Source organism: Eleutherodactylus coqui, chromosome 7 (genome assembly GCF_035609145.1).
Source record: "Eleutherodactylus coqui strain aEleCoq1 chromosome 7, aEleCoq1.hap1, whole genome shotgun sequence".
Taxonomy (NCBI): Eukaryota; Metazoa; Chordata; class Amphibia; order Anura; family Eleutherodactylidae; genus Eleutherodactylus; species Eleutherodactylus coqui.
Window position 1 is genome coordinate 89,343,809 of NC_089843.1, and position 13,455 is coordinate 89,357,263.

General features: G+C 42.5%; 1 protein-coding gene across 3 annotated transcripts in view; it reads right to left on the minus strand.

Annotated features, from left to right (window-relative positions):
* DOK7 (docking protein 7) overlaps positions 1–13,455 on the minus strand; it is a 109,358-nt gene that overhangs the window by 34,252 nt on the left and 61,651 nt on the right. For all 3 annotated transcript variants that reach the window (XM_066573344.1, XM_066573346.1, XM_066573345.1), the window contains exons 6-7: positions 10,632–10,730; positions 5,766–6,592 (exon numbers count right to left, since the gene is read on the minus strand). In XM_066573344.1, the coding sequence (XP_066429441.1) occupies positions 5,766–6,592; positions 10,632–10,730 (926 nt within the window). The remainder of the gene's footprint in view (positions 1–5,765; positions 6,593–10,631; positions 10,731–13,455) is intronic.

Below are 13,455 nucleotides of genomic sequence, written 5' to 3' on the forward strand. Positions count from 1 at the left end.
AGGCAGCACTCACTCACCCATTCATGAATTCATGAATGGGTGTGAGTGAGAGCTGCCTCTGATTGGTCAGGCTGTGACTAATCAGAGGCAGCTCATTCAGCAGGCGGGGATTTTAAATCCCTGGCTGCTGAATACTACAGAGAGCAGTTCAGGAGAACTGCCGCCGGCCGCGGCTGAACTCCGTCTGCCGGGACAGGGTGAGTATATATTTTTTTGTTGTTTTTACACATTTCTGGATGAATTGCAGGGAAGGGCTTATATTTTTAAGCCCTTCCCGAAAATTCATCCCGCGCTCGCCGGCAGCCCATTGCTTTCAATGGAGCCGGCTGTATTGCCGGCTCCATTGAATTCAATAGGCAAACATCATTCTTCTCTGCCACAGCTGTTACAGCTGTGGCAGAGGAGAATGATTTGTCTACTATATGTTCTCAATGGGGTCGGCGCTCAATGGGGTTCTACACCAGTTTTAGGGATTCTGCTGAATTTCTGGTTTGGTTTGAGCTCATTTGGGCCGAATCAAACTTTTTACAAAAGTTTAGTGAACTGGCTGAACCAAACTTTTCAAACTGCTCATCACTATCCATAGGTGAATGGATAATTTTAAAAAGTTTAAAAGTAGCCCCTCAATGTTGTGGAAATGGGTGGAGGACATTGTCTTCATTAGAAAGGGCCCCCCTGTGGTGCTGAGTAGTTTGGTGTCCACTCCTTGAATTCCACTCCTTTAGATGGAGTGATGAAGCTTTTCCTTACTTAAGTTTTATGTTAGCGAACCATGCCTCAAAAATAGTTGTCCGTTACTTAAATGTTTCAGCAATATTGATAGCTTAGTGTACGAGGGTAGTAAAAGGGGTTGCACCGGGATTGGAGGTTGTCCCCACTCTGCAGGGTATGGTATGGCTTGCTGATCTGTGGGGGTCTCACCACGACTGAGGCGCCCACTGACTCCAATAATGGGGGTTTCATGTGAAAAAAAAATACATATTGCCACAAGTGATGGACTGATAGCTCCCCATCCCATCCACCAAACTTTTTACCCCTATACTGTTGAGCTCAGTGCGAAGCTCATCTAAACACACGTTTGACTCTTTCAAATATAAAGGTCTAAACTCTTCTCCCTTCCAACAAAATCTTTTATTGAACCTTACCTCCACTCAGAGAAATTAAGTCTTATGTGGATAAATGTAACGTCATGCACTTCGGAAGAGGAAATAAGTTTCATATTTGGGGATTAAAAAGTAAAACACTGGGTACAACTTCCACAAAAAAAGAGACTTGGGGATATTGGTGGACAGAGTAGACTAAAAGAGATTCTGTTAACTCCTATACGCCCCATAAACTAAAGTTATGGGCTTATGGGGGCAGAAGTACTAAGTCCAAAGGTATCACTTTCATACCTATCTTCCTCGCCCTTCCCCTGCTGTGTACTGTACTCATATTGACAGGACTAGTCCTCTTCATTACAAGTGCAAATGTAATGAAGGCAGACAGCAGCGATAGAGTGAGGAAGGTAAGTATGATAGTAACACCCCCGTACTCAGTGCCCCAGACCCTGTGAGCTCATAACTTTAGTTTATGGTGCTCATAGGAGATGATAAAAGATGACTGAGTTCCATTAACTTTAGCAACTAGTACCAGGCAGCTGCAGCCTAGGCCAATAAAATAATGAGATGCATCAAAAGAGGCATAGATGCCCATGCCAAAAACATAAGATTACCCTCAGGCTGCTCTCACATATGCATATTCAGAAAACACAGTGCGAAACTGCGGCATTGTACCACAATTTTATGCAGCGTTTTCGAACACGTTACAGCATTTGACAGCATTTTTTAACGCACCCCATCACTGTGATGGATGATGAGGCACGTTAAAAAGCACTAAGATGCACAAAAATAGAGCAGACAGCACTCGAAAATTTAAATCAATGGTGGCGTTGTATCTTGGTTAGGGCAGCGTTTGGCACACTTTACTAATCTTGGTAAAAAGTGTCCTGTGTGAGAGCGGCCTCAGAGTCAACAAACTGTACAAAAACAGATACATCATACTAATGCGATCTATTTCCAAAAAGTCATCTTTAACCCTAAACCCATTAATCTTGTTCAATTTTTCAATAATTTGTACCTTGCCAACTTCATTTTGGGTACATTTTTACCATGACAGATAGAAATGGTAAAAATGAAATGAATTAAATTAACAATTCTGCTCACAATCATAGTAGTTGATGTTGATTATTTCACTATTAGGGGAACTGTTTTACTATTAGGTATAATATGCTTCTGGGGGCAGTATACAAGTTTATTCACTGCCGTGGTAATAATTAGTTCTGGGTATAATGGTATTATTTGATTTGATGTGTACGTAAATCATTCTTGTGTGTGTGTGGGGGCGGGGGGTCAGGGGTCGTATGCCTTGGGGTTTGTCTTACAAGACCCTAGCAGCGCCCCTGGAGGTCATAAAGGGGTTCTGTCTAGAGATGAGCGAGCACGCTCGTTTAAAGCTGCTACTCGATCAAGTAGCAGTCTTATCGAGTAACTGTGTACTCGCCTGAGCAGCATGTTGGTGGGGCGGCGGCGGGGGGATCTCTCTCACTCTCCCTTCCACTCCCCCCCGCCGCCCCCTCGCATGCTGCTCGGGCGAGTACACAGTTACTCGATAAGACTGATACTCGATCATGTAGCAACCTTAAACGAGCATGCTCGCTCATCTCTATTTCTGTTCGTAAAATAAAAAAATGTATACTCACCTGCATCCTGCCCTGCATCCCTGTAAAGTGCAACCTGTATAAAGAAAAGAGTGAAAAAAGCAAAGCTAACCCACCTAATTCCATTGTCGTTCTTCCCTCCGCTGTTTACCTGGTGCGTGAGGGGTCAGCTCCTGCGCGCGCATGCACGCTCTCGTCGACCTGGCTGTGTCTATCCTCTGCCGTCCTTGGAGAGTTCACAGCTAGTGCGCAAGCGGAAAGGGGGATGCATGCACACTCGCCGTTGACTCTCCGAGGACGGCAGAGGTTAGATGTGGCCAGGCCAATCAGTGGGCAATGCATCACTTGTGATGCATCAACCACTGACCTAGGTGGCAGGAATTGCTGCCTGGCATAGTCGGAGCAGGGGCGGAAGATGGAACTTTGCCAGCTTCTGCCCTGTGATTGGACGGCTGCCGGAGGGAAAGAAGAAGAGCAGCAGCCTCCCAGTGACCGGCCCCGTAAGGCACAGGCGAGTATGAATTTTTTTTCTGAGAGAACCCCTTTAAGCCCCATTTACATGCAACGATTATCGCTCAAAATTTCTTTGAACAATTGCTTTTGAGCGATAGTCGTTGTGTGTAAACGCTACCATCGTTCACTCTTTGGCTGAACAATGATTTTAAGGTGAGCTTAAAATCCATTGTTCAGCTGGAGAAGAGATAACAGGGACCGCAAGCTGAGTTCTGCATGAGAACAGATGATTACATTGTTTTTAGCTAACAGCCCATGAGAGAACAAAGGAGCTGATTGCAGAGCTCCGACCACCTGCTGTGTTCTGCAAGCTGCTCCAAGAGGCTCATTTACATGCAAATGAAGCTAATAAAGTGCTAATGGGAATTAATGCCCATTAGCACTTTATGCATAACGATCCCTAGAACTGTTAGGGCTCCCACACGCTTGCGATTGCGTTTTTTGTTAAGGCGATTGTCAATGGGACTTTCTAATGTTAAAAACACAACGCAATGCACCAAAAACGCAGTTGCGTGCTTTGCGTTTTTTTACTATTGTTTGAAAGATTGTCTTTGCGTGTAAATGGGCCTTTAGAGATCACTGTTGCAGTACTCCGCCTTCTAAATTCATTGTATGTGACTGTGTTATTGGTACAGTATTTCAGGGGCCCACTTTTAGATATGCTAATGGCAACACTTTGTCTACAACTGGCCCTGCTTGGAGCAAACTTCTGTTACTGTTTCTTTACTTGTAAGTACTGTATGTTATGGCGTACCTCCCAGCGTGCCCACAGCAGCTTCACACCATGTTCACTATAATATATGGTGAGAACTCTGTGAGCCGCTGAAGGATTGTTAGCTTTGCTTCCTTCTAAAGTGCAAATTGGTGTCATTAAATTATTCAAAGGCAGATTCCGAACTACGCAATGCCATCTATGTACTATAATGATGACAGCTCTTCCTAGGCCCGGGTGTTGAGTCACAACATCATGTGAACTTTAATAAGCTCCATTTTCCCTGGAGATTATAAAGACCCTATAACTTAAAATACTCAATTCTGCTTCTAATCATACAGACTGCTCTGTTCTCTGTTCTCTACATGAATGTCTCCTACCGGTAATGAGGACAAAGCTGGAGCTCTACAGGTGCGGCACACACACCGGCCTCTATTACAAATGTATGTTTGTCCAGGTATAATGATAATAGCCAGTGCGTGTCGTTTAGAAGCTCATATGGTTGTCTTTCAAAGAGTCTCAAAGCACAAATAAGTCATTCGACAAATCAAACGAATGTATCCTGCGCCATAGAGTTGTCTAGTCTGATGAGGAGAAACAAGACAAATATCTATCTCCTATCTATCTATCTATCTATCTATCTATCTATCTATCTATCTATCTATCTATCTCTTATCTATCTATCTATCTATCTATCTATCTATCTATCTCATATATATCTATCTATCTATCTATCTATTTATCTATCTATCTCATATCTATCCATATCATACCTATCTATCTATCTATCTATCTCATATCTATCTATCTATCTATCTATCTATCTATCTATCTATCTATCTCATATCTATCTATCTCATATCTATCCATATCATACCTATCTATCTATCTATCTCTCATATCTATCTATCTATCTATCTATCTCATATCTATCTATCCATCTCATATCTATCCATCTCATATCTATCTATCTATCTATCTATCTATCTATCTATCTATCTATCTATCTATCTATCTATCTATCTATCTATCACTCTTTGCATATCTGAATAGCATACTGTATATTTCTATGTTGTAACCCCTGCAAGCTGCAGTAACAATGCAGGATATCTCAGAAGTCTCAAAGAAAACTAAGCAATTACTGTACTTTTTAGCAATTAAAAATTCTTAGAGGAGACATTGCAGATAAAGGGAAGAAGTGAATCTTGTATACGGTATGATGCCCTCTAATGTAATTCCTGGAAGCACTGCATATTACCAACACCTGATATTTAGGTAGAAACATCCACTTTAAAAGGGTTGTCCGTTGTAAACTATTGATTATCAACAGTAGATCACCAGATGTCTACCACTGGGGACCTCTGCAAATCAACTGTTCTCTCATGCTCAGTTCCCACTGCGGTGGCTCAGTTTAGTATTACATTCAAAGTTTCCATTGAAGAGAAAGGCCTGTAATACCAAGCCTGACCACTGCAGTGGGAACAGAGCTGTCTACTTCCTGTTGAAATCAGTTTAGTGCACAAGTACACTGGCCAAGAGAACAGTTGATCCGTGATGGTCCCGGGCTGATCTACTATTGATGGCTTATCAACTATTTACAACTGGGAAAACCCTTTAAGTTAATTTGTAAAGGTTATTTTAGTGCCATGATTTACTAAGAGAGCATTAAAAGTGTCATCTACAAAGTGCCTTTCTATACATTGGCACCAAATAATTATTTGAGACCTATAATAAAACATTTGCTTCTTGAACTCATTTTTATATTGGAGCCTTCCTATGTCTGATGTAACCAAACAATGCAAAAACTTTATAAAATATATAGAACAAAGAAAAACGACTTACCTTCAGCCCCCCACATACTGGGCAGGCAGAAAAAAGGGCCCTAGTAATGCCAGGCTGTGGGCTGCAGATTTCACAAGTCTCACTTGTTCCTGCAGCTGGCAAGTCACTTCCTTTTGGCTCCATCCCCTGTGGTTGCACCTTTACAGCAGTCCACTTTGGAACAAAATCCACATAGGTTTCATCACCTGAGTCTTTGCTTTCTTGGAGTAATGATGCAGTTTTTGGGTCACCATGGGGCATCAACAGCTTAGTATCACTAGTACTTTGAGTTCCTTGTGCCTGGTCCTTAGGTAATGTGGAATCTGAAGTCTTGTGTTGAGCTTCTCTAGTAGCTGCCTGTAAAACACTTCGAGGTGTGTCGTATAGATGTCTGACGGAGGCAGGAATCTGATATTCAGACCCTCTCTGTGAATCCGGATGCTGACATGTACATAAATTCTGATCTGTGGCCATGGCCAAAGGTAAGCTAATCAATGACCCAAACTCCTCACCATGGCAAATGTCCAGGCTTTCGGCATAGGAAGAAAAGCTTCCAGAATAGGAAGAGTGACTGCCAGTAGCTATCCCACTGTCAGAAGAGCTTTGACGGCCTATCTCCTGCAAGTGTCTAGAAGGTGCAGGTTTAGGAGGCGGCTTGGATGCACGAAGGGCTTCGGCATAAGCTTTATCTTCTCCAAGATGAATGCCTTTTGCAGCTGCCATACCATGACTCTCAGCAGAAGTACTGGCCGAAGAAGAAGGATCTGCCCAGATGGTCAACCTGCTTCCGGCACTGGCATCTGAATGGCTGGTGTCTGAAGAGGAACTGGACAAACTTTTGTCATCCCCTGCAATAAATCAAACTTTTTTTGTTTACTTGTCCTTCTAAACACATACAGTTGAATACAATGACTCGTTGATACTGGTTTCATTACAGACCTGAGCTACGTCAGGACCAATGGTAAGCAGTGTTCATTTACAAAGTACGAGCAAGGAATGAAAGAGAAGCCAATGACAGTCACCTGAGGCTGGGTTCACACAGGGCGGATTTGCCGTGGAAGTTCCGTCTGGAATGTCGCCGTGGCAAATCCGCCTGCGGCCGCTAATCCTGGGATTAGCCAGCCATGTGGACAAGATTTTTCAGAAATCTCGTCCACAGGGAATGGTGTTGTGACACAGATTCCCTCGCCGCAGCATGTCCATTCCTTTTGTTTTTTCCATTGTGGCCGTGCTCTCCTCTATGGGAGCGCCGGCCGGAACGGAAAAGTGTGCTGCCATGCCGCTCCAAAACTCGCAGACTTTGAAGCAGTGCTTTCCCGCCAGAAATCTTGCGGTTTTTCGCTTTGCCCAAACCCCGAGATTTCTGCCGGGAATGCGCCGTGTGAAAACCCAGCCTTATTCTTTCCTTCCTCCACTGAACCACTAGGCTTCAGCTGTGGACTAGTAGAGGGCAATGGGAGATCTTCAGAATGACAGCATTCAGGCAAGTAAACCTTGTTGGTAAGTTGCAATCCAGGGCTGTGGTGAAATGCTGGACTTTCAGTTGTCGTTTAGAGTTATATTTTAAATGGACAACCACTTTTCACACAACTTATGGTCATCTAACAGCCTACTATATATGTGTATCATCAATCTTCTAACATACTTGCAATTCACTTTTGTTTATTTTATCAATGAAAATCAAGTTTGAAGTGCCGACCACTGGAGGTCTCCCTTCCAGCACTTTTGCAGTCCACTGCCTGTCACTAGGCATTTGGCTTCTCTAGCAAGAGGTACATAAGGACACTACAACAGAGGCATGGGCATTCAGATGCTACCTTGCAGCTGATTGGACCAGGGCTATGCAAGGCAGCATGGAAAGTGTGGTGGAGGACATCTCGGCCAGTACATTGCTGGCAGAATGGCTGGCTTAGGACATGCTCCCTTCCCTACGTGTAAGTGAATTTCAAACAGCAGTGCAGTCAAAAAAAAAGGAAAATTTACAAGAAAAACTAAATTGATAGACTGGGTGCAAAAAAACTACAGCAATACACCAGCCAATGAAGACCTGGACTGCTTTTTGAAATACGCAGGTACACTTTAAGGTATAGAATTATTTTAAAGTATACTCTAAACACAATGTACAAAAAAAAAACTCCATGGACAGTGGCAAAGTAATAAATTCATATCACATATTCATATTGCATTACTATTCACTTATCCATACGGAGTATAATACTTTGCGTTAGCAGCCCAACATGACATCCAATAACTGCAGTACAGCTGCTGAAAAATGTAATATGGGATTTACTCTCAGCCCCCAGTATAAACAGCTATTGTTATAATATCCGTTTCATTCCCGTACCATAGGGACACACTGAATATTTCCCAATAATGCCTATGATTTAGGTTTATTATTGTAACAGGCACTTGTCTGCCTGAATCTCCGTTCTACTGCTGTTGATTCCTCGAAGCCTTAGCGTCATTTTGTTGCATGTTAGAAAGTTGTTCTAGTAATGATGGATCATGAATTTAATTTTATGTTTCACTATAATAGGAATATTTTAATCCCACGTTTAATTATGTGCATTAAAATGAGCTGCACAGTATAAGGTTTCCATAAAAAATACAGGCTGCCTACTGTTATTTGTTCATGCTGCATGCCTTTCTGACAGCACAGCTGATTGGTAAAATGCCTTAAAGGGGTATTCCAGCATTTAACATAAACAATGTCTGTGTCATCTGTATCCTGTACGACCCCCACCAATCAGCACAATGAATTTCTCTTAGTCTTTATAGAATATACTTTATATTATCTTCCAAATACTAAATAAATCATCTTGTTTTTGAGAAACCCCATAGTGAACGTGCTTATGACTACTGATGAGCAAACTTTTAAAAAGTTCAGTTTTGCTAGTTTGTTGAATTCTGGCTAAAAGTTCTGTTCAGTCCGAACCAAAACTTTACTTATACACCTAAAACTGGTATATAAAACTTTCTAAGAACCATAAAAGTAGTAGTAGTTCATAAAAATAATAATGTGTCTTAGTGGTAAGCACCGTGGTTCTAGGTTCAACTCTGACCAAGGACAACATCTGCATGGATGTTTACGTGGGTTTCTACAAACATTCATGCAAACTCCATGCAGATGTTGTCCTTAGTCTGATTTGTACCCAGGACCCAGTACCGCAAGGCAACTACTAAGACATTATGCTTCTGCCTCCTCTGGAAAAGGAAAAGATCTTCTCCAGAGGAAGACGAAGCAGGGTTCGACTGTTTTGGTTTGCTCAACACTAATTATGACTGATCTTGCCCAGAGTATAGAGTAACTGCGTACTGACAGTAAAGTTACTCTATAGTCCCCTGTCTTTAGCATAGTTTAGCATTGACCACAACTGTCAACTAGTATGATTATTTTTGTGGTAATAAGTATAGATGAAATTTGTGCTACAAAACAAGATGGTAGCACATAGTAAGGAGTGAAGTTGTAAGGGTTTCTGCTGAGATCTTTGCTACTACATGGGTTTCCATCAGGTTAGCCCTACAGATGGGGGTTAATTGAGCTGACTTGGAGTGAATTTCTTCAGCCAGTCGGTCCACCGGATTTTAGACCCCTGTGTGGTAGGTGCCTGTGCCTTCAGAGCCCCCTCTTTAACGGGGAGCTACTGTTAGGGTTTCTGCTGGGATCTATTGTACTACATGGGTTTTTAGCAGGTTAGCTCCAGCCAGCCGATCCCAAAGGTCTATTGCTCATATATACCAGCTCCTCTGCTAGAGGCTGCTGGCCTTTTCTCTGTTTGTTCAGTGTGAATAGTGTCATGCTCCTGCATGTCTGTGCATTTGGCTGCACATGAGGTATCTGTGCAACGATCAGGATGTTCAGTGTGAACAGTGTCATGCTCCTGTGTGTCTGTGCAGCTCTCGGTACGTGTGGTATGAACTGTTTCTTGCTGTGCGTCGTTTATCATCTAGAACGAGGTAGGTCCTTAGGTTCCAGCATGAGGTTGTCCCTATCGGGACAATCGCACCTCATTGGAGGCAGGTTTCCTGGGGTTTGTTGTCTCGTTAGTGTAGGTACCCACGAGACCACGAAAACCCTTGAAGTGGGCTTGTGGGCTTAAGTATCTTGGCCAAAATACAAATGAATACCTCATATTGTATCTATTCCATCTGTAAATACATGCGGGTGTGCTTGGTGCGTGTTTTGAGTGTTTATCAGCCGTTGCTTTGTGTCTGTCCACGAGTATGACGTTTGTTTAGCAGTTTTGCTGTTCAGTCTGGTTTCGCCAGTTTGTGAGTGTTAAATGGCTTTTCTCAGTCATGTATGCCAGTTTTGTGTCTAGTCCGCAGTCCTGTGGTTCAATCTGAGTTTGCCTGCCGGTGAGTTTCATGTCCAGTTTGCCGTTCTGCAGTCCATGTACCAGTAAGACTCTGCTGAGTGTTTATGTCCCAGTTTGACTTTACAGAATACACATGTACACAGATAAGGAGATATTTGTTCATGTCCCTGTTTGCCACTTAACAGAAGTACTCATAGGGAGTGCAGCGTCCACAGTTACACTCAGGTACCTCATCCAATTACATCCGTAGCCCATAACAGGAACGAATAGATCAATGGCATATCACAGTTAGAGTGCCTGAAACAGATTTTTCAGCTTTGCCAAGGAGCTTCAAATTTCTCTATCACAATGCATAGCAAAACAGCCCATTAATTGCACTCTACTATAACCCACAAGATCACAGCTTGAATGCTGCTTCAAGAGCCACAGGAAACTAATGTTGTGCGGTAGACCTGATCTTTGGTTCCTCGGAAGTAAGACATACATTTTTGATGACTCTCCTAGTGTCTACTGCAATGGTTGACTTTTGTGCCATCTTTTAAATAATTTATTGTACTCTAAACCTTACCTCCTAAGCTATGATGAGAGAGCAGGCTGAGTCGCTTCTCCAGCTGTAGGGTCTCATGAGCCACCCTTTCTTCCATATAAGCAGGGTTTAAATTTGGATCTTTAAAAGAAAAAAAAAATTGTCAGGTATTGTCTACTGCATTAAGTAATACACATATTTTCTAGCGTATGTCAACCTTTGACATAAAGGAGTTGTACAAGAAGTTGAAGTTTTCCCTATCCACAGGATAGGTGATAACGTGCTGATCATTGAGGATTTCACCACCGAGGCCCCTGCCGATCTTTAGAAGAGGACTCTAGTGTCCAGTTATCCTGTTGCTTCTGCCCCCGCATTGATGTCACTCTGAATAAAGCGCTGGCCGCACATGCGTAGTCAGCACTCCATTCATTGGCAGTCTCATTGAAAGTGAATGGAGTGCTAGTGCGCTTGTGCGACCAGTGCTATATTCAGACTCCTCCTCACAGCTTGAGTTGCAATAACCTCACAGTGAGGAGGATGGGGGACAAGAGACCCCTGTTTTTGAGATTAGAAACCAAAAATCAGGGATAGCGCTCCAGCTTTAACACCATATTGCCATAAGAATAAAAGGAAGAACAATATAATAGGACTTACCTGGCATCAGGGGGGTACTTTGCCTATTTTGGCAGCCCCCCCTACTGACACCTCCCAGTCCTGGATAGCGTTTAATCAAATCAAAGGGATAGATTCCACTGGTAGTTTCCCACTATCCTGATGTGTTCGCAGGAGAGCAAGCCTCACCAATCGTGTCTCCCAACCGGGGTCCGATAAAACTAGATGCATATACTGGATAGATAATAAAGGCTCAGCGCTCGAGGAATGTTTTTTTTCTGCACGAGCGCCGAGCCTTTTTTATCTATCCAGTATATGCATCCTGTTCTTGAGATTGGAGGGGGTTCTCCCACAATCAGCAAGTTATTCTCTATCCTGTGGATAGGGAATAACTTCAAATTCTTGTACAACCCCTTTAAATTTCTTAATTTAGTAGCAGATCCGCTCTTAATAATGGACCTTTCTGACACTACTGACTGCATAAATATATACTTCCTATGACTGACCAAACCCCAGTGATTGTGAATGCTAGCTGCAGTTTATCACAGCCTATGTTCTATGAATAAATTGTTACACAATTGTCAATGAAGTTTTCCAAAAGTAGGCGGCTCTAGGACTTTTTATTTCTGTAGTTGGTGATTCATCAGGGACAGAAAACTCCATTATCGAATAGGAGAGGATGTGGTAAATGAAGTACAAGTACCTATACAATCACACATTAAACTATCCATTCCCATCCCCACACTAATTACACCCAGATTGTTTGGAATCCCCCAAAATAATAGTATTATAATTTTTATGATCGTATGCTTTTTTTGCTGTCACAACAGTTTTTATGACTATACTATAGATTTTTCTTATTATAATCCTCATTATTCTTTCGATAACATTGATTATTCATCCAGGCAAATGAACAAATCCATGACATTCTAAAGATGAAACAAAATAAATGCAATTAAAACTAGCTTCTGCATTGAGCGCTATAAATAGCAGGTGGTAATTCATCCTGAATGTTCCGTTCTTCATTTATTTACTTTGCACACCCCTCGCCTGCCCCATGTGCAACCTTACACCCTTTAGGATAGTGAGACTCCAGTATACATATATACATATTTATAATTGGCTTTGCAGTGCATTCTTAGGGACTCAGAATGAACACATGGAGCATACTTCTCATAAAAGACACTAAAAAAGCTCTGGAATTAGATGTTTTAGTTGCATTTTATGTAAAATTGAAAAGATAAAAAAGCAAGAGGACACAGTCCCCAGACAACAATTCTTATGTTCTCTTAGCTCCATAGTACATGGAGTTCTATAAACCACTTGATGTTCTTTCATTCAAATGTGCATCCATCTGCCGCAGAGACTTTTTTGCAAGAAGGGATTATTCACCTGAGCTGCCAGGGACGAATAAATTGCTAGACATTACTAGAAATAACTTGCTTACATGGTAGTTTTGAACTTGTATGACCTTTCATCTCCCCTGTCTGGGTAATTTGTGTTTTTTAGTTTTATTTTCATTTTATGTTGCCAAGTTGGCTTGAGTTCTACTTAAAAAACAGGTAAGAAAATGATCATTTGTGCTGCTTCTTAGTAGCCCTGCAATCTTTTGGATAGACCCCAAGGACCGGACTTTACAATAATGATCATAATCTTCTGAGATTGAGGTTAGAGATGAGCGAACCTACTCGGCCACGCCCCTTTTTCGCCCGAGCGCAGCGATTTTCGAGTACTTCCGTACTTGGGCGAAAAGATTTGGGGGGCGCCGTGGGTGAGTGGGGGGTTACAGCGGGGAGTGGGGGGGGGAGGGTGAGAGAGAGGGCTACCCCCTGTTCCCCGCTGCTACCCTCCGCTCCGGCACGCCTCCCCCCGCCCCCCGGCGCCCCCCGAATCTTTTCACCCGAGTACGGAAGTACTCGAAAATCGCGGTGCTCGATCGAGTAATTACTCGAAACGAGTATACTCGCTCATCTCTAATTGAGGTGTATTTACCCAGCGAGAAACTTGTGCGAGTTCCATCTGATGCGATTTGGACGGAACTTGCAGAGTAAAGGTCCCATTATTTTCAATGGGTTCATACACATAGGCGATTTTTCTGTTAGACCAAGAGTTTAAGATAGAAAAATTGCAGCATGTCCTTTTTTATGGGTGATTCCAATCCAGAATCGTCCATTTTTTCTATGGGTGCATGAAAAAATTGCATCACATTCTCATGCTATGAAATTTGTATGTGATTACAATGCATTTTTGAATT